General features: G+C 35.7%; 1 protein-coding gene across 5 annotated transcripts in view; it reads right to left on the bottom strand.

Moving 5' to 3' along the window:
- The window catches only part of TENT2 (terminal nucleotidyltransferase 2), a 37801-nt gene continuing 11566 nt past the window's right edge, over nucleotides 1–26235 (bottom strand). For 3 of the 5 annotated variants that reach the window (XM_026036714.1, XM_026036721.1, XM_026036740.1), the window contains 7 exons: nucleotides 24181–24257; nucleotides 20672–20800; nucleotides 16715–16758; nucleotides 11513–11649; nucleotides 6713–6804; nucleotides 2205–2284; nucleotides 1–1574 (listed from right to left, as the gene is read on the bottom strand). In XM_026036714.1, the coding sequence (XP_025892499.1) occupies nucleotides 1500–1574; nucleotides 2205–2284; nucleotides 6713–6804; nucleotides 11513–11649; nucleotides 16715–16758; nucleotides 20672–20800; nucleotides 24181–24257 (634 nt within the window). In that variant the 3' untranslated portion in view covers nucleotides 1–1499. Of the gene's footprint in view, nucleotides 1575–2204; nucleotides 2285–6712; nucleotides 6805–11512; nucleotides 11650–16714; nucleotides 16759–20671; nucleotides 20801–24180; nucleotides 24258–26235 lie in introns of those variants that run through there. The other 2 variants (XM_026036731.1, XM_026036746.1) reach the window with 2 other exon arrangements.

Below are 26235 nucleotides of genomic sequence, written 5' to 3'. Positions count from 1 at the left end.
GTTGGTGAGGGAGAGCAGAGATACAGAATGAGAATGTTTTTGTGGACTGCCAGAGTTCAATAAAATCAAAGAAACTGCTTAAACTGTAAAAGGAAGCAAAATTATTAGACAGACCAGATCCCAATCAAGTAACCTCACAGTAGGCAGAGTTCAAAGTTTCTAAACTTTAAATTCAAAACCCCTGGAGAAAAACTTTAAGATCTACACAAAAAAAAAAAAACCTCAAAACCTCCAAAAACTCACCACACGTTTTACATTGTTATAAGGACTTTAAAAATCTCCTTAGAAACAGTACTGGTTTAAACATTTACCTGTACACACATGCAGTGCAAAACAGACCTATAGAAGTTTATGATTTTTAAAAAAGGACCTAAGACCTATACATAGCATTTTCTTTTCTACATAGTTATAAGAAATAGCAACTATTTAAAATATCCAATACAAATAACATCAAACTAGAAAAAGGAGTTGTATTTTCCATATAAATTTTATTCCATGGAACACCATACAAAATATTAAACTTAAAAAAAATTGACAGTAAGTACAGTTTTAACAATGAATTGGTCTTCAATAACAAATACATGAGAGGCACAAACTGTGCTACAGCAGGTCTAAAAGAAGTTTCACAACTTTGGAAAAGCTAAAATTGTCAAGATTCCTTATTTTAATTTAATTTACAGTAGCTGACCAATTTACAAATATTTACACAAAATTAAAACAAAAGCCCAGCTTCCTGTAGCAGGAGGAGTGTTTGACTGCAGTCATCACTACTACTACAAATACGTTAAAGGAAGCACTAAAAGGTATTTGGACGACTTTGTGTGAATATGACATTTACATATATTGATTTGTCATTTTTTATTTCAACTTCTTTGTAGTAGATCTGCTGCTTGAAAATTCCAGTTTAGATTACAGTTCCTGGTATCCAGCATGTTGTCAAATATAATCTGGTTTAATCTTCATAAACTGTTGCTTGTCGTTCCACGTAAGAGGGAAGTGGAATTGGAAGGTGCAAGGTTGAGCAAAAGTGCATACTGAGTTAAGCAGATGGAAGGCCCAGGCTGTATGTTCATTAGGTGTGTTCTGTGTGCAGTGCCTTAAGGATTACAGTCAGACTCGTACATTGCTTAGCTCTGAATTCCTTTATTTCATGGTTAAGTGTGTCTGAATTAATGATTACATAGATTATGGAAACAAGAAGTCAATATATTCCAATACTTTCCTTAAAATAGTTTTGGGCTGCTGTGGGCTGCTTTTTGAGTCACATCAGTCTCTTCTAGAAGTCAACAATGCAAGCATTTTCTGAGAACATACTTTTGTATTGAAGCTGTATTAACAAATGTCAATAATAAAATATGCAATCTTTCATATAAAGATTTTCTTAACAAAAGTTTAAAGAGAAAAACATGTCATAAAAAACGATAGGGTAACTGCATCTTGATTTTGATACTGTTCTTTATTTCAGCAGGATCCAATAAGGAGCAAATGATAGAAGTCGGTTATCTTTTCTGTATAGTTGTTCTTAAAGGTAATATACAGTGCAAGTCTTTCTTGTCTCGTAATATCTGCCAAGACTGGGAAAGAAGTACAAGGTTTTAAAAGGTTAAATCATCTTCTGTGTCATTAATACTTAAATACCACTGTAAGCATTAAGCCCCAAAGATACGCAAGAAAAAACAAAGTTGGTACTTTTTCCCTCTTGAAAAAGATTTCTTTTTTTAGGGAACAAGAATTCAAAGATGCTCAAAATGTAATGAACCGTTGAGAAATATATGTCTATTCAAGAAGAGAGAGTATGTGCGGAGACAGAGATGTTAACATTCTTTATGTTAAGAATAATGATATCTTAACATTGATATTCTGACTGAAAAATGATTGCCTCTAATTCACACACATGGAAGTGCCTGATACAAGAAGTTATCCTCTGATATCTCCAGAGCTTATAAATAGGTCTTTAAAATAGGTTATTTCCACTTCTTCCTAGATTCCAGGACAACTCTGACATATCTGTTAGGCCATGAACCTGCAAATAATTGCACTACTTCTCCTTTCTTTATGCAGAGTCCATTTTAACCACAGTGCATAATGAAATCCCATCTCAATGGCCATGAGACAAATAGATTCCTTAGTGTAAAAAAACATATATATATATATATATATAAAACTAAATTGTCTGGAAAGATTAAACTGGATGCATTTTTTACCTTCATAAATTCATCTTTGATAATGTCAAACTTGTGTTTTTCATGTACAGCTCTAGCTGTGTTTGTCCCATCAAAAGGCTCTGCAAGATCAAACACAAACATTAAAAGTGTTTTGAACAGTGGCGTTAGGCTGTCTTCACTGAGCAAGCAATCAAAAAAAAAACCACACGCTCACCCAAAACCAACACCCAAACAAAAAACAAAACAAACAAACAAAAAACAACCAAACAAACAAACAAAAAAAAGCACACACCCATACACACAGAAGAGGTAACATATTATTAGATCCCAAGAGGGTTTTAAGCTGTTGAGTCCACTTTGCTTCTGCAATTCATTCATTCCTCCCCTCAAACACTCAATATTAGGTAATTCACAATAAAAATCAGACTATTACTTCTGCAGTATACCACGGATATGCTGAATTCATGAATCTGTAATTATTTGTGACTGCTTAATAGTTTGTTCTGACCTATAGAATATGATTTGGCAAAATAAAATGTTTTGGAACTTATTGCACATATCCCTCCTTGGAACTGTTCCCTTTGATTATTGAATGACATGAATCTAATGAAATACAAGAATTACAGTAAAATATCCTCATCTTTTTATGTAAAAAAAGTATTAACTAGTAATGAAATATTTATCTTACTAAAAATCTAATCCACTTCATCTATTCATTTGTTGACATGTTCATATATTCATATGTTGAGGCTTCCTTCTCATTTCCAATGAATTAAAAATCTGTATGTTGACTACTATTTTTTGGCCAGCATAATCAGTTATGTTGACAGATTTTTGTTTTTTTAAATATATTGACAGACTTAAAAGTACTCCTTGTTACTGTGATGGCTGCCCACATTACAGTAAATAAGCCAATATTAAAGAACTGAGATGCAAAGACTATGCATTGCAACACACTGCAAACAGATCTAATACTTTTTTTTTCCTGCCATACTAGAGAAATGCTTAAATAAATGTGGCATATTTCACACCGGCAGAATGCCTGAAAAGACCTCAGAATCCTGGGAATGCCAGAAGTCTTCGTTATATCAGGTAACATTTATATTGACTTGGTTATGAATTGCTTTTATTTAGAGACACATAGAATGAATATTACATTAAACACACCTCAGAAGTGATTTTGACATTATGAAGAATGGGACTTCAAATCTGGAAAATGTTCCATGGCACGAGGCTTTTAATATGAAAGCTATTTAAACTCTCAATCAAGGAGATTGTTCCAAGCAATAAAAGTTGCATTTAGCATATTCCTAGAAGGTTTTTCTTTAAACTATCTATGAAGTATTTTAATGAATGTTTACACATTTTAAGGTGCATCGTACATTGCAGCATCATATTGGATCACAGCACTGGCAAGCAAATAATAAAACAAGTATCTAGCTCTCTAATTCTAGTGGCATAATTTGATACAGTGACAGTCGCATAATCTGATACTGCTACAAGAAATCCGGATCCCTTACCACCTGCAGCAGTAGAGCACTTCTGCGTTTCCCACATTTGATGTTTCTTTAATGCTAGGGTGTTTATGTATTTAATCTTGTATCAAAGAAATGTTTTTAGAAAGTAACAACAGCAAAGCGGTAAAATCTTGTAAAATTGACAGTAGGGAGAAAAGGCGCTCTGCCTTGCCACAAAAGCTGACTCACATCTTCCCTTTATTTTTCTTGCATATTTACTAACCCTCAAATTCATTCATTCCCTGAAACGCAGCAATAATTTTGCAGTTGGCAACTATTTATACCACTAACATTTTCTAAGCATGAGGACAGTGAAAATCCTTCATTAGGTAGTTCATTGACAGTTTTAGAAAAGAAGTTGAACAACTTCAACACTGTGATGCTTGAAGAAAAGGGATCATATTCCCAAATAAAAAAAAGAAACCATACAAATTCAAAGCTCCCAAATAAAAATACAAGAAACCATACAAATTCAAAGCTGCACAGCAAGCTCTGAAGAATTATTTTCAGAAATGAATTTAATGTGTATTAAATTCTCATGGAGATGAAAGATTTATAAATACAAGCATGAATCAGGCACAGTATAGACAGTTTTCCCTAAATGACTGTCAATTAATTGTCTTACAAAATTGCCAAATTCCTGTTTTTTTCTAAATGTGTCTTTTTCAAAAGGATATGATACCATCTAATATAGACAAAAGCTAAGCTAAACCAGAATAGTCCCTAACAGTTTAGATCTTCTGATAGTGATCTTTTCAGAACATCCTTTAAGAGTGACCATTATTGCTATCACCACACTGCTAATTATACATTCATTTGTAACGGTAAAAATGCAAATGAGATTCAGTATTAAGGCATAATTAAAGAAAATAAAGCAGATTTTTTTTCCTTTTGGCAAGCTTAAACATAATGCTACCTGTAGAATTATGGCAACTTGCAGGCAGATTTATAAAATCTATAGTTTTAAAAATTACTAAGTTATAGCTACTGAAATTTTAGTCAACTAAATAGATAAAGCTTACAGAGACTTTCAAACTAGGATACGTCAACATCTTTATCGAACTTTTCAAGAGTTCTCTCTCAGTACCAGAAGATTTTATCTACCTATTTTTGGTGAAAACATGTCACCCTAGTAGGACTTACAGATATGAGGCCTACTTGGAATATGAATAGGAAATCAAAATTTTTCCTTCAGAATTATTAATAGGAACTTGCTGTGTGAGAATCATGTCCGCACTAATCAAGTCTTAAAGGACGTGGGAGCAGGAGGGAATGAGATGTGCCTGCTACAGACAATTGCTGCTTCAACAGTTCAAATGCAAAACACACTCTCTTCAGAGAGTTATATGTAATCAAGCACATTCAATACACACTCTAAAATGCCTAATTTCTGTGCTGAGATTATTTTCAAACTAAACTGAAGAAAAGACCAACCATTCATCCACCTTCTAGCGTTAAGAGAGACAGTGAACCTGCAACAGCCCCTGCAGGCCCTGGCTCGGCCCACGCGGGTGCAGCTGGGGCAGCTGTGGAGCATTTCCAGCTCCCATGGTGAGAATGGCAGTGCCTGGGGCAATGACTACAATTATCCCAGTTGTATCCCAACAATCTCCAATACACTATCCCAACCCATCTCAGCTGTGCCGATACTCCCCTTCTCACATTTCTTAATTCTGCATGTTCGCTTTGCCATCTCAACCTTTTTAACAGCTTTCAGGGTACTTTTCCCTGTGACCGGTAGTCAATTTTCTTCCAGATGACAAATGGATTTTACCACGTTACTCCACACCCTCATCCATATGATTACTGCCAAGTTCAATAGCTCTTCTCCACAGAATGACTATCAGCCAGCAGCTAAGTATGCTCTGCAAAGAGCAGCATTAATGGAGGAAACAGTGTGTGCGTGCACACACAGACTTTCAAGAACTATGGAATGTGTTCATAGCCCACTGCACTCCTGCCTTCTTCCCTCCCAAGTTTTCTGAGTCTGTAACAATTCTTTCCATTCCTTATTTATCCTGAAACTTCACTCATGATCTCCTCATCCTAACTGAGGCTCCCACTGGGACCTAGGGCCAAGGCTCCCTCCCTCATCCTAAACCTTTCCCTTTTCACCCCAGTATACTCAGCCACCATTTCTGATTCTGCCTCCACTTTATCTTGGTTCCTTTATCGTGATGTCTTGTCCAGTTGACTTCCATTCACTTGCTGCCTTCCAGTACTCGATTCCTTCTCTTATTTACTTAACCATTTCGTTTTTGCACTGTAGTTCCCAGTCTTATTCTGCTTTTCATTCTCCCTCCTAAAATAATAATCCTTCCTTTATTTTTTTTTCTTTTGCTGTTCCAAGCTTCATACCTCCTGTGCCTGCAAACTGTTCATAGTCCTTCTTCATGAAGGCTCCCTATAGCAGCTCTAAGGCATTAAGAGGACAGGGAGCAATTCACATATATAGTGAAGCAAGTGTTTAAGAGCTTCAACTCCAAAAGTATGCCTGAGCTGACCCCTTGTTCTGGAGAACATCACCAATGTCACCACAGTAACTGTATAAGCCAAGTAGCCACAAAGGAACCCACATACACACATTCAGTCACTAGAACTGTGATGCCAAAGCATTACTGGAACAAAGCATAGTCTTGGAGAGGAATCTGGTTATGTGCCCACTGTGTTTTTGGAGGAGCTCAAATTTGGAAGAATTGAAGACTATTCTTTTTATAGACCAGCAAAAACCAGATTACTGTCACGAAGACCATTCCTTCTCAAAATCCCCCATCTCTGTTCCAAAAGTAACAGGGCAATGAGTTCACTTGAAGAAAAGGTCAGGAGACCTATTTTTAAACATTATAGAACTTAAAGCTTCCTTCTCAGATGTTTTTAGTGAGACTGTTACGTAACTATAGAACAAGCTACATTGATAACAGTTTTCTACAAAAAAAATCACATTTAAATATGATGGGTAAAGTCCAAATGACAGATTCAAGTGTCTGGAGCATTAACAGCCAAAAATAATAATGCTGTTTTACATTTTACCTTCCACACAAATATATTTGTTTCTCCATTCAATACCATCAGGTCTTGGAATAGCTTTGGCCTCACGAACTGAAATCATTTGATGACTCCAGCTAGGGAAAAGAAAAACAGTTTACTGACCTTACAAACTGTTAATAATGAGTAATATCAGTTTGCATTAAAAAGATGTCAAAATACTATAGATAGCACAATCCTTTTTAATAACCTGAAACAGGGACAACAGTTTAATCTTCACAATATGAAGAATAATGGGTAGGAAACAAGCAACATTTTTTCAAACACATTTATTTATGAAAACATCTGCAATACAGAACACCACAGGTTTCTATGAAGAGCATACTTTCATGATTTTTTTTTTCCAGAAACCACTATCAACCTGAACACTGGAACCTATTTTTTTCCCCCAAATACAAAATAAATTAGTACTTTGTAAATCCATCTTTCACAGTTTTCTGTGGGGAAAAAGGAAGGTAAAGAGTTTAAGCCCAGACTGTCACCTAACGGATTTCATTGCAAAGTATGTGATGGGCCAATGTAAAGATAGCACACTTACAGGTCAGCATTCCTGCTGCAAGGAACCTATTAGGAAGCAGTCATGCTTCATATATGCCAAATTTTAGAACTAAAGCTGTAGTGCCAGAGCAGCAAATATACATTTGGAGATAACTTACTTTCTACATACAATGTTCTAAAGGTGAAAACAGAGGAAGTGATGTTACCAAAGAGGGAATAGCAATACAGTTTAGAGGGAAATAATAAAAATACTGGAAATATGTGCTTGGCACAGCTATAGGTCAAAAATAATGGCAACCAAATCAAACTATTTACAGTTCTAGGATCTTAACCAACCCTATACAGCCAGTTCCCAGCTGCTCTTAACTAAACCAAGAAACCACCATATCAGCAAAAGGCTGGGAATGCCAACAGTGGGTCACCACTCCCCCACCATTAGATAAGGGCTAGAAATAAGGGGGCAGCATTGCTGCCAGCAGTAATGTTTTTTGCACAGCTGACTGGAACTGCTGACAATACAGATTCTTTTGATACATTGCAAAGAGGGAAGAACCTGGCTGAGTAACATTCCTCCAGCTATGTAAAAATCCACTGTAAATCAAAATACAATCTGTAAATCATCAGTTAAATCTGGAAGAATTCTGTGCTTCTTAGGTCATAGCTCAGCTGTCATAACTCCATTAAGCCGATGGTGACAAGAGTTTGCACCAGCTAATAGTCTGCCCCCACAGATTCTACAAATTAGTTTGGAAACAACTCATGATTAAAGCTACTTATGAAAGTCAGCTGTTTGAATAACTGCACTTCCTCAGCAAAACATAGGCATTATTCTTCTATTTACTATATGAATAGGGTTTCTTTTTGTGTGTATGATATTTCATACACACAAAGGTGCAGGCCACAGCATATGAAGCATTCATCAGGATATCTTGGATTACTTATACATATGTCTATTGATATTTCTCTTGATCTAGTGCTTAAAAATCAGGATACATGTCGATGCCCATTTCTAGCATTCAAAGACTCAAAGCAAAGGGAGTTTTCATTCTACTCCCTTTGTCTCTCTTTTTAATTCCTCAACTAGGTCATGTTTGTAAGAATCAGAAATACTGTGAAGTACCACACACTTTGCTGCATAAATAAAAAAATAATGTAGGGTCCCAAGTGCTCAAAATGATAATCACTAGATCCCTAGCAATATCTTCAGGAGAGAGAAGCAAGGCCTTGCTCCAAGGTCTCACTCTGTAAAAAGCCAGCCAAGCAAAAACCTGCTGCCTTCACTCACAGCTGCACAAGTGAAATCAGACACTCTTCAGAGAGCCTGGTAAACACAGGAGAAGCTTCCAAATATGTTCTTTCGGGAACACCTCCATACATTTTCCTGTTTTATCAGATTCTCTGCATAATCAGCAGAACTCTGATAATGAGAAAGCCTAAATGCTAGACTATGCTAAACGCATACTTGAGGCTGCTGAGTCAGGTGCACCGCTACACAGACACTGCACCTTGAACCCTGCGGCAGGCCGGTTACACAAGCCCACTGGCAAACTGCATGAGCTGGGCCAGATGTGGCCTCTAAGCCCAACACACGCAGCCATTTCCAGATAACGCTACTAGTAACTTATGAAGGGAAGAACAGTGACTTTCTATACAGAGAGCAAAAAATAAATTAAAAAAACATGGTAGGAATGTTGGATGGGCACTGTGTTAAGTACAGCCTAGTAGTCTCCTCTGAAAGAATTTATAGTCTAAATTAATGAAGCAGATGAAATAGCAAAAGGGAAAAACCACAACACAGGGAGATAAAATGGCACAGCATGCAAGGCTCTTCTTTCTCCCTTTGTTGCTGACTCATTGGTACCATCCTGTAAGTAAGTAGTACTACATCAAGTAAAATAACATACAGTTTTTAATGGAAATACCTACTGGCTTTTGGGGAAAATTTGAAATAATTCATCTCTAGCTTCCCAACCAATACATGCAAGTGTATCCCTATCAGTAGGCAGGTAACTGAAGTGACTCATTGTGTTCCAAACATTGATCTTCACTCGTTATTCTTGACTGCAGGCTGTTTTTCTAGTATGACATCCTTTCCACCAAACCTAGTAGTTGTGTCCTACTTCATAGATAGGAATCTATTCAAGTCACCTGTGTGACTACTGTAGTCCTTTGTTTAGTAATCTTTTGATTAAAAAAAACAAAAAACAAAAGAACACACACACATTCAACAGCAAGAACTGCACTGGCACAGTACAGATCATTTAAATATGTGACCTGACTTAGAAGTCATGTCACCTGGAACGAAATCTCTGTAATTCTGCATAAAAAGGGACCCAAGTAAGTGTCTTACAGGAAAAGCAAGGCATGATAACATTGATTACAACAATAAAAATATTCTACAAGTTCAGAAAAAAAATATTAGTGCCATAAAAGGCAGCACTAAGAGTTCTGTGTTATGTGTATTTAACTCTCATTCTAATTCCCGTTTGCAATAATATTTCTATCCTTCCAAACACTGTTTCTAACAGCAACCTAAAAGCAAAGATGACATACACTATGGACAGCTTGGAATGATGATTGTTCTTGGTGACTGGCTATCAGACAAATAAAAATATTTAAACACTACGTTCTATCTGCCTTTCTGAGCAAGGACACTAATTTGGGATTTTCTCCTCCATCCAATTAACAGTTTTTCTAAAACTTTAAGGAACTCTAATACCTTTGAGACCTCCATCCTGCTCCTATATCATTTTCTGATATATCTCAGCCTGACAGAGCTATTTTCTATAGCTCTTTTTAGCATAATATAACTAGTCAAAAGTTTAAATATTGAACAGATAGTTAATGTTGAACAGTTGGCAATATGTTCACTGTTTTTGAAATATTTTCTTCTCTTCAGAACCTATCCTATTGTCACTCTCTACCTGTAGTCTTGTTTTTCTTTTAGCAGTTGTTCATATCCCATCCTCAAATCTTCACTTGAATTCCAACCTTCTTTAGATTTAGAAGATCCAGAGGCCTTTTGATCTCCTTTTCTTCTGCTTCTAGACCTACACAAGCCCCTCAATCTTTTCAGCCTTTATTTTTTAAATAAAAAACAAAACAAACAAACAAAAAAACCACCAGAAGTTCCTCCATCACGCTAAAGTTAAATATTGATAACATCTTTTCCTTAGATGCTAAAAAGTAATATTCAGGGACTGCAAACAGTTCAGGTAATGATACTTTAAGCAACAAAACACAGAGACCAACTTCTCAAGAATCTGCTCCGAATGCATTTTGCACAGGCAATCCAGAAGCTTCTTTCACCATGGACAGTTATTTACTAAACAGATCAGTTTCTGAGAAGATTAACATTATACATATTAGTAGCAAAAGAAGCATCTAGTGGCCTACGTACATTAAGAACTTGGAGATGTACTTTTAAGGACCACATAGCACCATTCTATAATTTAGGGGTTTAGCAAACAGCAGCTGGATGGCTAAAAAGACAAAACCCAAATAGAATCTCCACAAATAAAAGACAACATTTATCTGCAAAACATGTTAAAAGAAAGCTTAAAGATTGTCTAAAGAGTCTGCTTACATACAAACCTCTAGTGTTTTATATGCACAAGCAATCTTTGTAGGAGATTCTCAACTAGCAGTTTGGTAAAGTGTTCATAACCTACGGTTTTCCTCAGATTCTTTTCTAACTTTGTCTTCTATTTCTCTTTCACGAGAAAGATCAGATGGTAAAATTCTATCAAACCAACCAGGTTAGCGAACCACCTAGACATGAGAAAATTCCTAAGTAAAAATGGCCTCTATAACTCTAAGTGTTGGTTATGGATAAAGTAAGGAAACATACAATAAAGTAAGGAAGGACAATATTCTTCACTGACTTGGAATGATAGAAAACACCTGCAACCATTAGGGTTGAAGCAATTCCACATCATAAGATGTATCTCATGTTAAAAACAAGGATAGATTTTTTTGTACAGATATGCAGTTTTTAAACATTTACATATATATAATCCAGCTATTTCAGGAGGCCAGAGCTATCTAACTTTTGGCAGCTATTTTACAGAATAAGTAGTAGATGGTTAATCAAAAGATTTTAGATAACACTTTTTATATCAGCATTTCCACTGCCCTCAAATCCTTTCACTTGTTTCCTCTCTGTCAGTTATCACTTCTGCATTGCTGCTATTCTTTCCTATTTAAGAGACTTATAATACTGATGTGTCCAACAAAAGAAAGCAAAATTTTACACATTTCAAAATAGTAGATGAGTTTAATACTTACTCAAATTCTGTGGCATAATATTTGAAGAAGCCTAGTAGCAAATCCCCGAGACTTGATGCATTTTTTGAGAGGTAAGGAGGAATGGTGCGTGGGGCTTGATGAACAAGGTGCAGCTGCATAGTAGGATCAAAAGAGTCCTGTCAAAATAAAAACAGAGAGTATATACACACACACACAGAGCTTTAACTTGGTATGTATTTTTACTTATAACAACACTAAGGTTGCCCATCATTTGCTTATTAAAATTGCAAGCACAAATCAAAAGGAGAAAAGCATCATTTTTCCTGTGCTGCTGTGCTAGATACTGAGCTCAAATAGAATCACCTTGTCCTGGAGAGCAAGTCCATCCCTTACCTTCTGTTTGCTTAAGAATTTTGAAATTCTCCAACATGAACTTATGCTTACAGACTAGTGAAACCACATGAGTAGAGTGCAGGCTGCCTTACTCTGCCTGAGCTGGCTGCAGTCAAGCTGAGACAGGGTGTATGAAGTTAACACAGATGTCACTAAGTTACCATAACCATAATACAACAACTCTCAGTCCAGAAGGAAGGTGTCATTTCCCACAGCACAGAATTTAATTTGATGTCAACCCCACTAGCTCAAACTTGTGCCTTCCCACATAATACGTTCAAAGATTGTAGTAGCATCTCCTCTGTCTCAGCTATCTGAAAGAATAAAAAGCGAGTTACACAACAGACCCCGTCACTTAAGCTGAAGCAAGCTTTTCTTTTCTAAAAGATGCAGACTTGCCAAAAAGAAAAATCACCACTACCAAAGTAAGTTACTCAGGACTAAGTTAATATTGTTTTAAGTTTGCTACAGTGCTAGGCATCCATCATATCATTTCTGTTGCGCTGACAAAACTGGTTTTGAGAAGTTGATAATGTCAGGATGTTATATTTTACCACAATGTCTGGTGAATTTTTAGGAAAATAAACCCAAGATGCACAAAAATTTAGGAACCTATTTAGTCGTATTAGTGCATCTCCCTCTCCCCATTTTGTTGTTTTAAAGAGAAAAAACAGGCAGGAGTCTCCAAATTTTAGTACTAGATATACTGAAAATATTGCACACTATTTCCCTATTCACACCAGCAATACTTCTTCTGAGTCAAATGAGCTTAGTGATCAAATGAGGAAGATTTGTAAGATCTTGTCCTCTTTTGTCAATTCCAGCAAAGTTTTCTGGCAACTTGAGCAACGTATGATCCATAAAAAAAAGTCATGTTTCCGGCTGTAAAACCTTTCAGCTTCTGCTCTCACAGCATAGAGTTTTGTATGAGGTAATAGGACAGTTACCAGAACTCAGAATCTAACACTTTGCAACCCAGCAGAACACAAAAAAAGCATGGAGGGGACATGAAAAGCATGTTGAAAGCATGTATGAAGACATACATGGCACACATTCAAAGATCTAAAAGGGAAGAGAAGCTTCCCCTGGATTGTGCAGCACATATGATATTTTATACACCTACAGGGGTGAAAGTCATTCCTTGCCTGTGCATGAGGAGAAAGAGGAATGAGAACTGCCAACTTCAACAATAAAGGCAAGAATGTGCAGCAAAGCTACCATGACACATGTTTACTGATACCAAGCATTTCCTTACTAGCGTTAGTAGACACTTTTAAAAATCACAAGTTTTCCTTTATGCTTTATATATTCAAATTACTGGAAATTTCTCATCTGCAAGAAAAATCAGCCACTGAAAGGCCATTAATATACTGAGCAACTAAAATCCTAGGGGGTCTATGGGATATTATTTTTCAGAATAAATAAGCTATTTTCTTTAGTTCTAGTCCTAATTTAGAAAAGATGTTGCTTGTTCTTAGCAATCTTGACATTAAGTGCAACTCAAACACTGAAGCAAGTGTACTGTCTGTTTTATTTATGTTTTTACATATTAATCAAGATAAGTTAATTTGTAACTACAACATGTAGTAATGCTGTACTGATTTGAATTTGAATAAAGAACACAATGAACTAGTAAGTTAGTAAAAGACAATGTATCCATTACTATTACAATAAAACATGGCAAAAGACAGATGTACTTGCATGACTGTCTGTATGTGCTTAAATGCAATAGAAAGAGCAAAATGATACAAAGCACCATTTTATCCAGAAGTATTTTATCAGTAAGATTTGCTGATACAGCATAAAGCTAGAAAAATGTGCAGTTTTATAATTTAAAAAATGTGTTTTTAAAATGGTGATTGGTATAGAAGTACAGTCCAAGTGAAGGCATTTTTCAGAATATTCAATGTTTCTCTATTGAATTTACAGAAGTCACGTAAGCACCTGAGGCAAACCTGAAGGACTCACTTGAGGAGTAGAAAACAGAACACATTTCAAAGACTCCCACTCTGGGAGTCTTTACCACTCTCCCATTTCTTAACAGTGCAATTTCTCCGTGTCCAGTGAATAAGACATCAGATTGGCAACAGGAAATCTGGACTGATTTTCTGCTTTGCCACAGACAACCCATGAACCCTCATTAGTCTATCCCAGGTCATTCATCTATTCTAAAATAGGAATAACAGTTCAGCTCTTATTATTAGATGAACTCAACAAATAACTAGATAAATGGAGCAAAGTACAGATTACAGATAGTATACCTAAGGAAAGCTAGTAATGAGGGAATTTCAAAGCATCCTTAAAATTAGCTCAGTTTCAAGTAGAATTGCAGGTTTTCCCTTCTTAACTTGCTCTAGAGGGCAAAAAAAAATTTAATTTCTTTTAGCACTAGTTCTTCACTTGCCTGCTGCACATTTGCCTCATAACATTCTGAGAAATGGAAAAAGAAACTCACAAACTGAGAGGAGGTAGGAAGAGAAATAATTGAGCTAGCCATCATTTTTGAGCTATCCATCATTTCAAAACCCTCCAGAAAAAGTGCTCACAAAACTTTTTTTCCCCTTTCTTCCTTCTTTTTTTCCCCCCCTTTTTTTTCCTTCTTTTTTTTCCCCTTCCCTCTTTTTTCCTGCCCTCTCCAGACCTCTCATTTTGTTTGGCTGGTTCCTCAAGGAAACCCTAGCGTAGAGCAGCACGCACCATATTTGCGCAACAACATGCGTCAAGCTCACACATGTTCTCCCTGCTGCTTACACACTGAAAAGCAATACAAGTGTACATACAAGAATTCTATATATCATGATACTCAATGCAAAAATCAGCTTAATGTTGACTGCACAAGAATCTTCCTTAAGAAAGGATTCTGAGGCAGAGGATCTGCCTTTGGTTTCTTATTTGAGGCATGTATGATGTCTCTTCTATATTGCACCTGCAATTCAAAACATGCAGTTTTTCAAAGCTTAGAAGTCTTTTGAAGCTGCAGTTAGAGCTGCAGATTTGTGTCTGAAAAAAAGCTGCCTGCAAGTAGAAAAATGCTGCATCTCCCCTTCTGAGGCAGAACCTATGGGCAGCGTGAGAACAGGGGCATTGCTTTTAGCAGCTGCAAGCACAAGTAAAATACGTTGTTTCTTAGGGCACTGACATTTTCCCATATTTGCAATTATTATTGTAAGCTAGGCATAAATCCAGAATTGTTCTAGTATATTCCTTACTTTGAACCTTACATTTACTCACTGTATCAGTATTCTGAAATTCTAACTTTTATGACACTTAAACAATTATATTAATAGGGACAACATCTAAAATACATTTGCAAATTTCTAGCTTTTTTTTTTTTTGCTTTTCCTGTAAGGAAGTATAGAGTATATAAAATATTTTTATTAGTAACCTTAGAATGCTTTGTCTGTCCTCCCAAACACAAAATATCTAACACAAATCTATGTTAAAATAAAAAGTTACTCTTATTACAGTGAGGAAGTACACAGGAACCTGCAAGTTTTTCTACTGTCATGGGGTGCAAGAATCACCCCTGCATTTTGTACAAATTCAAAACTTTCAATTTGCCTTAGTCATTTAAAGTATTTAAAGCATTTGTGAGGTACTCTAAAAACATTTACACAGTTCAAACTATAAACTTGGTGCTAACAATTATTTAAACAAGAGATACAGAACCTACTGATTCTTAGTTATTTTCTTTAAACCACATGCTACAAAATACTACGGCATGACCTTTAGGCAAGTGGAGTTACCAAACTGCCTAATAAAATAACAGTAAAAAAGTGCAAGAAATGAAAAACAGTCAAATGCTTTTCAGCATAACAATGAAGGGATCAGAAGATGCATGGTAGAATAAAGAACAAAATTAAAAAGTACACAAACAAGATCACAAAATAAGGATAAAACTGCAGGTTACTGTTGCTCAAAGTCTTTTTTGCATCTTTACTATCTAATTACCCAGGATGGCCGACCTCACAATATTTCTCCCTGATACACAGTGACATCCAATCTTCTCATTTCAGCACAATAGGAAGTGTATGCAAATAGAAAGAATGGCTTTTAGAGACTAACTCAGCACAACTAAGCACACACAGACAGGAAGACCAAACTATAGCAACTATGAATATGAATTAGTGTCATACATCAGAAGTAAGGTGAGGAGGAAAGCACACTCAATTCCTCTATGCAAATTATTGCTCACAACTATTCAGCAATAACTCCTTTGTTGCAGACAAGTATTTAAGAGTAGCTGTTATTTCTAGGTAATCTTCCTTAGATTAAGCCTTACTAGTTACAGCCTTGATTCTGCTGCGGATCAGAGTGTACAGACCCACACAGTTGTCTAGAAAACCTCACAGTATAAACTGGACACAACAGCAAAGTCCAAAAAGGGGATTTTGTGTGTCAACTTAAGCACAGTGTTGTGAGGTCACAAGATACGTATACAATGAATCCTCTGAATCAAGAAATATCTCATGAAAGACACAAGCAACCCAGTTGTCAGACATTATAAAATCCTGATATATGACAATCAGATGGAAACAGTAGTTAATATACTAAGAAATAAGTAACATTTACAGACGACACTGGAGCATTTGCAGCCTAGCATAGAGACAATTTGATGAGCAGCACTAGTCCCAGTGTAAAGTTTCCACATGTATAAAAAGTTGTTCTCACTGTTTTCGCTAAAGAAATGATCAAAAGTAGTAATTAACCGTTTTCATGTTCATGCTTAGTGTATCAATGACTAGAGTCTAGGTTTAACTTAATCTGTTATAGACACTTAAGAAAACATATTTTAGATACGTTTCATACACATATATGATGTAGTAATAATTCATAAGAAACACTTACTGGGTAATTTTTTTGGAGGGATGGAAGGATGGGTTCAGGTAGGGCTATAAAAAAAAAGTTTAAAGTTGCTGTGATTCATGTAATTCACAGGAAACAACATCATATCGACTACATCAAAGAGCTGGACTAAAATTTTATGTTAGAAACATCTGCCCTGAACTTAACTTTCATGCATTTTGCAAAATAACACAAATCTTTCTACTTTCATTCCACAAATCTTTCTACTTCTTTCATAGATAACATGTAGTATAAGTAGTAAATTGAGTTAAGGGAAGCTATTACTAAGATAATACTATTTATAGAAGACAAGAAAAACTCTGCAGTAGCTTGCTACCCCCTTCCTTGCAAAATTCATGTTAATTCAAGGCCACAAGAAACTCCCTCTTAAAGAGTAGAGAAACACAGCTTCATACAAACTCTCTTTTGTTTTTTAAATCATCTAATACAGTCTGATTACATTCCCTGCTGTGATATATGCAGATTCTGGACAAATATATATATATATATATATTTCATCAGTTTCAAAGTTTTTTTCACGTTGAGTCTCCATAAGTAAAAACTTGAACCAGAGCTAAAACACCCAACATATTTAGCCAGTATTGCTAGCAAAATTCCTATTAAAAAAAAAAAAAAAAAAAGGTAGATATAATCTAATGCTGTTAGCTGGTCTATTAAACAGAAAGGAGAATATAGAGTTGATAAAGACACTAGAGATACTAATTAATCATTTAGGAAGATCACGGGTAGGCAAAACATATTGCATACTAAAAACAACAAGACAAAGAATCATCTTCTGGATGTAGGAACAGGTCAGGTGGTGCTACAAATACAAAGATAGAAAAATAACCCCCAAACATTCACATCCCAGTCAACTCTTAACAGCAGCTACAAAACTGTTAGATCATCCATAGATAGGGAGGTTTTAATATCACTTCATCAGCATGTTTTTTAAACAAAATTGGTCCATATCATTCACTTGGGAAAATGTAATTATGCCCAACACAGAGTTTGCCATGGCTTTTAATTCACCCTTGAATCAAGGTCTTGCAGAGGAAGAGATGTTCAAACATCTTTTTTTTTTTCCCCCCATAGGGATAAAAATTAGAATAGTAGAATTCTCAGAACATGTTTGGGATATTTTCAAAGACTATACTATATTAACTAACATGAGTGCTAATAATATGATCACAGTTGTTTTAATAATCGTTTTTATTTTGCTTGTGGGCATTTGGAAATATGAAGGAGTATCTTATTTCAACAACATCTTGAATATTTTCCAATTCTCTACTCTACTGAAAGAACAAGCAAAAAAAATCTGAGCAGTATGAGTAATGAAGGTATTTCATTACCTATGTGATGCATTAAGACAATAAGGTTAAGGGAGAAAGTTACCACTTAACACTAGCATTTGCCACCTGAATTTTTCTTTTGCTACTGTACAAGATAGTTGGACCTGTTACCTGGAGGGAGGCTCATGAACAAAACGTTGATGCATCTACAAAATAAACTCAAGCCACACTAACCGTAGGTCAAAAAGCTTCCACACTAGTATAAGAATATTGAAATAAATTAAGTAGTACAGAAATTTGCCTAATGAAGAGAGATGACATTTACTGCTAAAAGAAAACAATTATTCCTAGCTGTTTTTCTGCCCAGTACCATCAACAAATTCCTACTAGCAAATTCTATGATTAGCACACAAGCAGCTTTTAGTAGTATCATATACAAGCAGCATAAGTAAGAAAAAAATTTAAGACTTAAGGAAAAAAGCATTAGCATTCAAACACTTGGCACTAGATACATGTCCAGAGCACCTTTCTCCAACCTTTTTAAGGAAAGAACTCATGGCACACTAGCTAAAAAGTCCCCACCTCTGCCCTCAAGACTGCTGATACTTCATGAGCAGCTGCCACTGATAACTACAGCGAATGCCCTCATGCTTGTAGAGTCGTTAACATCATTGCAAGCCTACACATTTATATCTGCTTGCAGCTCCCACTCTTCCTTTTGTGCATTACTTTTATGCACAGCTCAATAACTGGCTATTCCTGACTACACCTGGCATCTAATACAAGAAATTCCATATTCCTTGTCTCTAGAGTTACTGCAACACCCTGAAAACATACTTTGAGAACAAATTTCCCAGTGAAAAGGCCTGCTTCCACTAACAATCACAGTTGAGATGGTCATGACTTGCTAGACACTGTAAGGATCTCTCCATCTCTTGCATGTGCTTCACCCTTGAAGAGCAATTTGCACCCAGTAGCTCTCACCAGTTTCACTCTTGTATCTGATAACCAGTGTGAGCATTTTATTTTTATGGGGACATGTCATTTTATCTCTTCCCATCAACAATCATTTTTTATTGTTAAGAATCTGTATTAATGATCTATCACCTACAATATCATGTCAGAGCTGCAGTAACAGATTCACAGCATTTTTTCCGTTTTTCATTTCTTCTTTTCACAGAAACAAGTCAATGAAACACTACCAAATGCCTTTGGTGTAATGTAGAGAAAGGATACACTTACTTGCATCCTACTATCCTCATGATTGGTACATGAAAAACATGCACACCTTACACAGATCAAAGAGCTCAGATGTAGCCCAGGCAACTAGATCTCAGACATACAAACTGCCTTCCTAAGTCCTATAAAACAGATACTGCTCAGCTGAAAGAAAACTACCAGCTGGAGTCAGCAGTCATAAAAAGCTTTCAGTCCTAGTACAGGGTGGGTGTAGCATGATCCTGAAGCCACTAAATAGTTGGCTACCCACTGTAGAGTGGGTATCTATATTTCAGGCCAGACAAGCTGTCAAAGAACTAAACTGAATTGTTGTCTCTTCAGCCAAATAAATCAAGACAAACAAAAACACTACTGAAAAAGAAAATGAAAACTTAGACAGTTTGTCCAGCTTATCTACAGATGTGATCACAAAAATACTAAGAATACACTGTTATTAAAATAAATACACTAAACAAAAACAATCAGCATGTTACAAAAAATAATGAATATAAGCAGCAAAATACGAAGTCTGTATACAAACTGACAGGAACTGAGGAAATATTTCTGCAGGCATGTTACTGCACAAGACATGCACCTCCGGGGTTACAGCCAACCATTTGGAAATCACCCACCTCCTCATAAACAAAAACCACATACTGACCTACATGGTTTCTTATACAATTCCTTAAGTCTTCAGCAAAAATTGCAACTTAAAAATTACAAACACAAATTTTTCTAACAACAGAGACTAATGGGGGGAAAGGCATTTCAGTCTATTCTTCTGGAACACCTCTGGACTGCACAGCTTCCTTCATTCTGCAGGGAAGGCTTCCCAGCTCCTAATAAAAACTCAGTGTTTCCATGTATTAAAGTCACAACATAAGATTCTGCTGGTGGCAGCCAAATATCCCAACTTCTTGTGAGACAGTCACCTCACAGCAGACAGTAATCAGAAAAATTTCCTACCTGCACATGCAGTCTTGCACATATAAAAGCCCCATTATTCATCTTTGATGACCAAAACACAGAACTACCACCACCCAGTATTTTTCATGTCTTCAATTTTCTCAAAAGTTCCCAAATAAAAGAAACTTGAAAATGTCATGTTTAGCTTTTTCCCTTGGAACTACTAAATAATTTGCTACCCACTATAGAGTGGATATCTAATAGAGGACATTTTTTTAAAAACAAAATGAGAGCTTGAGTTTATTTTATAGTTACACCACGTCCTGCAGTACATTGATTTTCTTTTTTCCTTTCAAATTTGTAACTCTGACTCCAGAGAAAAGGTCCATTTGTTAAATAAAATGCAGTACTAAGGGAAGGAATAAAGTCACCACTTTGTTTTCTGATTTTTCTGTCCGGAAAATGATCCTTGCTCATGTTTAATTTTAAAGGCTACACAAATGCAAACTTAAAAAGAACAGTTTCAAAAGACAAATATACTTACTCTGTAAATAGTGCAAAACCATCAGCACAAGACTATAGCTGCTTAGAGTACCACGACTGGCATCATTTATGTCATGAAAACTTGCCCATTTCTTCACAACCAGTACTAGTGGACGAACTCGATTCTCAACTGTAAATACAACAAATACTTATAAAAAAAGCACAATAACTAGACAGTGCTCAAATTTTTATTCCCACTTGATCAATGACACATTAACGTTACCTCTTTATAGACTTTACCTCTTCATAGACCATTTATAGACTTGACTTAATTATCCTACAATCATCATCCATTAAATAAAAAATACTTTTCAATTTAGGTTTATTTTTATATCTTTTGAGTAGGAAGATCCACAGATGCATTACAAAACGGCCATGCCAGATAGCTCTCAGATGAGACAAAACAGGATGTTCAGGCAACGGAACAGCTCCCTGTACTAATTTTCTGAATTAAATTGCTTTCAGGACAGACCAAATGTAAATTTTTTATTATATAAGCTTTGAGGACAAAGAAAAGAATTCTTCCAATTGAAGAACACAGAGCTCATCCTTAATTTTCCCTGAGGGAAAAAAGAAAGCAGTAAACACCGCGTCCAAACATTAACTCTAAGATTGCCTGGTCCTCAGTAGCTTCTGATGAAACTGATGAAATTTATCTAACAGATAGTTCTGATAGATAAAATATCACATTAAATCAAATTATCCACTTAATCACGAAAGATGACAATATAGTCACATTCTGGTTTTGATCTTTGGAGTCACAGAAGAATTGTAAAGCCTTCTGCACAAAGTCATAACACATTTTAGGGAGATGTCCCTAACCCTCACCTCCTTGGGAGCTCACAGGACACCTCACTGATTACTTGCAGGTATGTGGAAGTTGATTGTCAGCCCAGTGAGCTGCCTTACTAGGGACTAGATAATCTGTGACTTGGAGTACCTTTTTTAAGCCTGACATTTTTATGCAAAGTTTTGTATGCTGCCTATCAAGCGAGGAGCCTGTCAGACGGCAACTCCTTCATCCAGGACAAGAGATGCTTTCCATAGCAGTGTCTCCCTAATGCTGCTATTCTGGAAATCCTATCAAAGCAGCTGCCTCCTACAACCTGTTTACACGTTCAGTAGACACGTCCCTGAACAGCATGCTCTTCTTGCACATGCCAAGGTAGATCCAGAAGACCTCTTAAAAACAAAATTCTCTGTGACCAGTCACCTGATTCTCTCTATCATTCACTAATGGTTAAATTAAAAATTGATACTAAATAAAACATAATAGTATACAGAAAATAACAATAACATTCTCAATAACAGAAACATGATGCTTTCATGAGACAAAAAGGCCCAAATTATAAAACGGATTTTGCTCCGAGTGTGAAGTGCAAACGTATTTCACAATACTTTTGGAAAGGACTTTGTTTTAATTAAATTCATTTCGAGATCAAGTTGTGTCTGCTCGTTATTCATCATTAATATATAATGAAATTAGTGGGTAAAACTGCCACTAAAGTTTTTCTGACATTCTTCCAACAGTTAATAAACTAATCCCTCACAAAAATGCATCATAATACCATTTGTTCAAAGCTACAGAATTTCAGCTTCCGCTGTAACTGAAAAACTCCACCTATGAATTGCTGACTGAATTCCAGACATGCCTCCTTAGGTGACCAACAGATAACACAAAAGCAATAGATCCCAGTTAGTAGCTCTAGTTAATCTACCTACATTTTCTCCTTCTGTGGACCTTCTGCTCCACCTAGGCATATAAACTTTGATCTCCTCTACAGCACCTGATGCACCAATATAGAAGGGCTGGTTTGGGAGAGACAGAAGAGTATCCACATACCCCATATTTATAAACATTTTTATCATGCTCACAAAGCTAATCAGTTCCTTATCTGCTCGAGCATCTAATTACATGATATAAATATATCAGTATACCTTATACAAGAGGGTTTCCCCTCCTCACATGTAGGGTGAAGCCTGTCTGCCATGCAAATTTTAAGTTAGCAGGCTAACATTTTCAATACCATCTGTCCTGGTTGATGACTTTTTAAAAAATGCAGAGAGACTAGATGTCTGACAATAGTTTTCATTTGTTTTTGTTTGCCTGAAGTCATCTGAGTCTTCTTATATAAAGGAAGAGATGACAGACTATGCTTGATAAAGATGACCTATTTATGAAGGTCTTGCACATTGGGGAGATTATCTTTTTAAACAAAAGTCTCTCCCTTAGTAACTCCTTGGCTTGAAGAAAACAGTGGCATTTATCACTATCATCAGGAGACACTGATTTACACTGAACATACTAAGAAGCCTGCAAGCCCTATAAAGGTGGACATCAGGACAGGAAAATAAATAAATAAAATTTTAAAAATAAATAAGCTGGACCACATGGACCCCCTACTGCCTGTTTCACATCTGTATTTCTGTCTGTGAACAGCAATTTGCCGAGAGAAATAAGCATCAAGACAGGAAAACCAGGGGCAGAAGCTGGGAACAACGTTAACATTAGACTTAGTGAAGTGACCCCATACCTGTAGTTGTGAATGATAAAGATCATTTTCCTAAACTTTTTGCGCTTAGAAGGAAATCCCTTTCTAGGTTGATGCCTTCCTGGGTATACGAGAAAATTAGAGTTAACAACTTTTACAGGACAAGGTGCCCACGAATATAGGATATTATAAAACTATAGTTCTAATTACTAGTCAAAAGTAGCTAGTAAGCAGAACTTGTACTGATAACATCCTATCCTAAACTGGGAGGAGTTCATGTATGCAAGAATTGAAGGTGGCGGCAAGCAGAAAAAAATGCAGGTGGCCAAAAGACACTAGCTCAAGGTCTGCTCCTTATGCACTTACTTAAGCAAGAAAACAAACAAAAACTCCACAACTTAGCTTAGCACTAAGAGTGTGGGTTTTATTACTTTAGAAGTCTGTTCCATGATATCCCACTGAAATGAAGGGACACAAGCCAGCTTTGTTTTAGGGTTAGTCTGAAAACTAAATTTGTTATTTCAGATTTTCCAATGAAAGACTGTATTATAAGACAACCTCACCTAGCTAGCAGGCACACATAGCTATCAGTAGCTGCAGGAGGAAAGGGGAAGAAAAAATAAAACAAGCAAACAAAACCTAAATGGTATCACATGATAATCATTGGTAATGCAATATACAAATACATTATAATGCAATAATGTATTTGGTTCTGCTCTTCTTCCCCCATCTCATTATCTGCAGAAGACTGAAGCAGTCATTGTAATAAATGTGGACCTTAACATGAAGATATTTTGTTATCTTCTGAGTATTATAATATTCATTTAAAAACATAGCTAATGTTTTTCTCCATACACTTAGAGCAAAAAGAAATTATCTTAGAGCTACCTAATGGAGCTAATTAGGTACTATACACAGTAACTTAACATTATATGTTCAACTGAATGTTTGTCTATTAAGACTAAAATACAAGCTGGCAAAAAAAATCAAAGAAATAGAAAATATATTAAAAACTTACTGTATGCATAGGTTCTCAGAAGGAATGTATTTCTTATTCCTACAACATTATTTACATTCAAGTCAAACTCCACACAGCTATAGAGAAAGAGAAAAAGAATCAAGTAACATCACAGTGAGCTTGAAAATATTTATTACCTATTAGCAAGAGAAATAAAGTGCAACTTTAAGGTAATATTCTAGGGTTTCTCTTCCTCAAACAAGAAGAGTTTTAAGGTTATGGATCTGTATACAGATCATTTTGGATCTGTATACAGTAAAATTATGGACTTGAATTCCATTGTTAACAAAATGTGGTTGTCAGTTGATATAGAGGATTCAGATTGAAGTGACTTAGACCTTAGGACAACTTAAGTTTCTGTATTTTTAACAAATCCTTTTTCCATCTAGTTTTCAAATACATGATTTACTACGGATAGTGTGTTTTGTAAAATATCTTTTGATATGAGGCAGGATTCTGAGGTTTTAGTTCAGCACATCACACCAATAAACTGAGAAAGACAACTAATTATAACAGCTCAGAATGTAAGAATCTCCTTACATCTTTCTAATTTAACTACCCTTATCTATGAGATCCTCCAGTTTAATAACAGTATCCCCAATTCAATTCTGCAATGATAGTTAGAGATAAGCAACAAGCACAAGGACAATAAATATATTAGTAAATAGTGCATGTTTTGTAAAAATCATCTTAACTGTTTCAGAGCTTATAATTTGAGCCATTGTTAATAACAACTAAGAACACAGTTAACAAATATTACTCACTTTAATTTACCACTCTAAATAATATCATATTGCACATCCAGCTTAGCACAGTGCTCAGATACAATATTCAAATTTATGATCAATAAGTTATAACATTTTAACTTGCAAAAAGAATGGCCTCTTGTGGACAAAACAACAGATTTTGTCTGGGAGCCTCCCAAAACAGAGATTTGCAAGGTGCAGCTATTATAAATATACAGAAAAGGTTTTTGAATTAGCTATGCTAAAACATTCTTTGTACCAAAAATATTACACAGTTTAAAGCATGAATTAAGCATGACTTCTTGATGTTTTGAGAAGGTAGTAAACAACAACAACAGGGGAAAACAAGCTTGAGCTACGACTTGACAGTTTTTAAAATATGTACAAACATCAGTAAGAACATTAGTTATAGGTGCAAATACTGTAAAGAAAATTATCAGGCAGCATATGCAACTCCAGTTAACTCCATTTGCCAAGATAACATTTTAGCAGATGTTGATTAAACAAGTTTTATCACAGTTCTCTTGTACTTTAATTTGCACACTTGATAAATGTTGCAGTTTTGGCAACTGAAACGGGATTTGTGATGTTTTGACTCGAGCTCTACTAATGGACAGAGAGGGCATCACTGCACATCAAATGCAGCAGAACAGAATGCTTTTGCATCCTCTACACCATGGAATTGCTTTTAACCAAAGGCCTCAGTGTTTGCAGAGCTGGCATTAAGAGTTATTTCCTACGAAAAAAATCCAAAAAAAAAAATTGGGATAATAAACCTTTATGTGTCAGTGATCTTTCTTTAAGGTTAGAACATTAAGAAGCCTCCAAGATCAAAAAGGAAGCAAAAAAAAAAAAAAAAAACCAAAAACAAAAACATATTAGATTGCAGGTAAATGAAAGACTATATAGCAAGACCCTAAAAAAAGGCAGTTAACCCGGGAGGTGTTTATTAGTTCCTATTATAAAAGATTCAGTGTTATCACAACAGAGTTTGTGCTTTAAAAATGAGTTTTTTCTTGGTTTTTTTTTAAAAAAGCTAGAGATAGAGTTACAGAATGTTAGATGTACATGGGAAGGATTAGGCAATTAGAAGCAAAAGTTGTTCAAAGTCCCATTCACTAAGAATACGGACGCTTTACTGTTAAAGTGATATAAATAATTCTTACGCAATTTAGTCCTATAAATATCGAAAGGTTTGAACATTACTCAGTTATTAAAACACACACACTCATGGTGATTCTCCTAAGACCAAGATTACAATTACATGGCTCTCTATTCTAGTGCACCCCTCAATTGCCTTCATCTCTTC

Source organism: Nothoprocta perdicaria, unplaced genomic scaffold, assembly GCF_003342845.1.
Source record: "Nothoprocta perdicaria isolate Ctin4 unplaced genomic scaffold, notPer1 scaffold_1, whole genome shotgun sequence".
In the NCBI taxonomy this organism is placed as follows: domain Eukaryota; kingdom Metazoa; phylum Chordata; class Aves; order Tinamiformes; family Tinamidae; genus Nothoprocta; species Nothoprocta perdicaria.
Note: the sequence above shows the minus strand (reverse complement) of the source record. Positions and strands in the feature narration are given on the sequence as shown.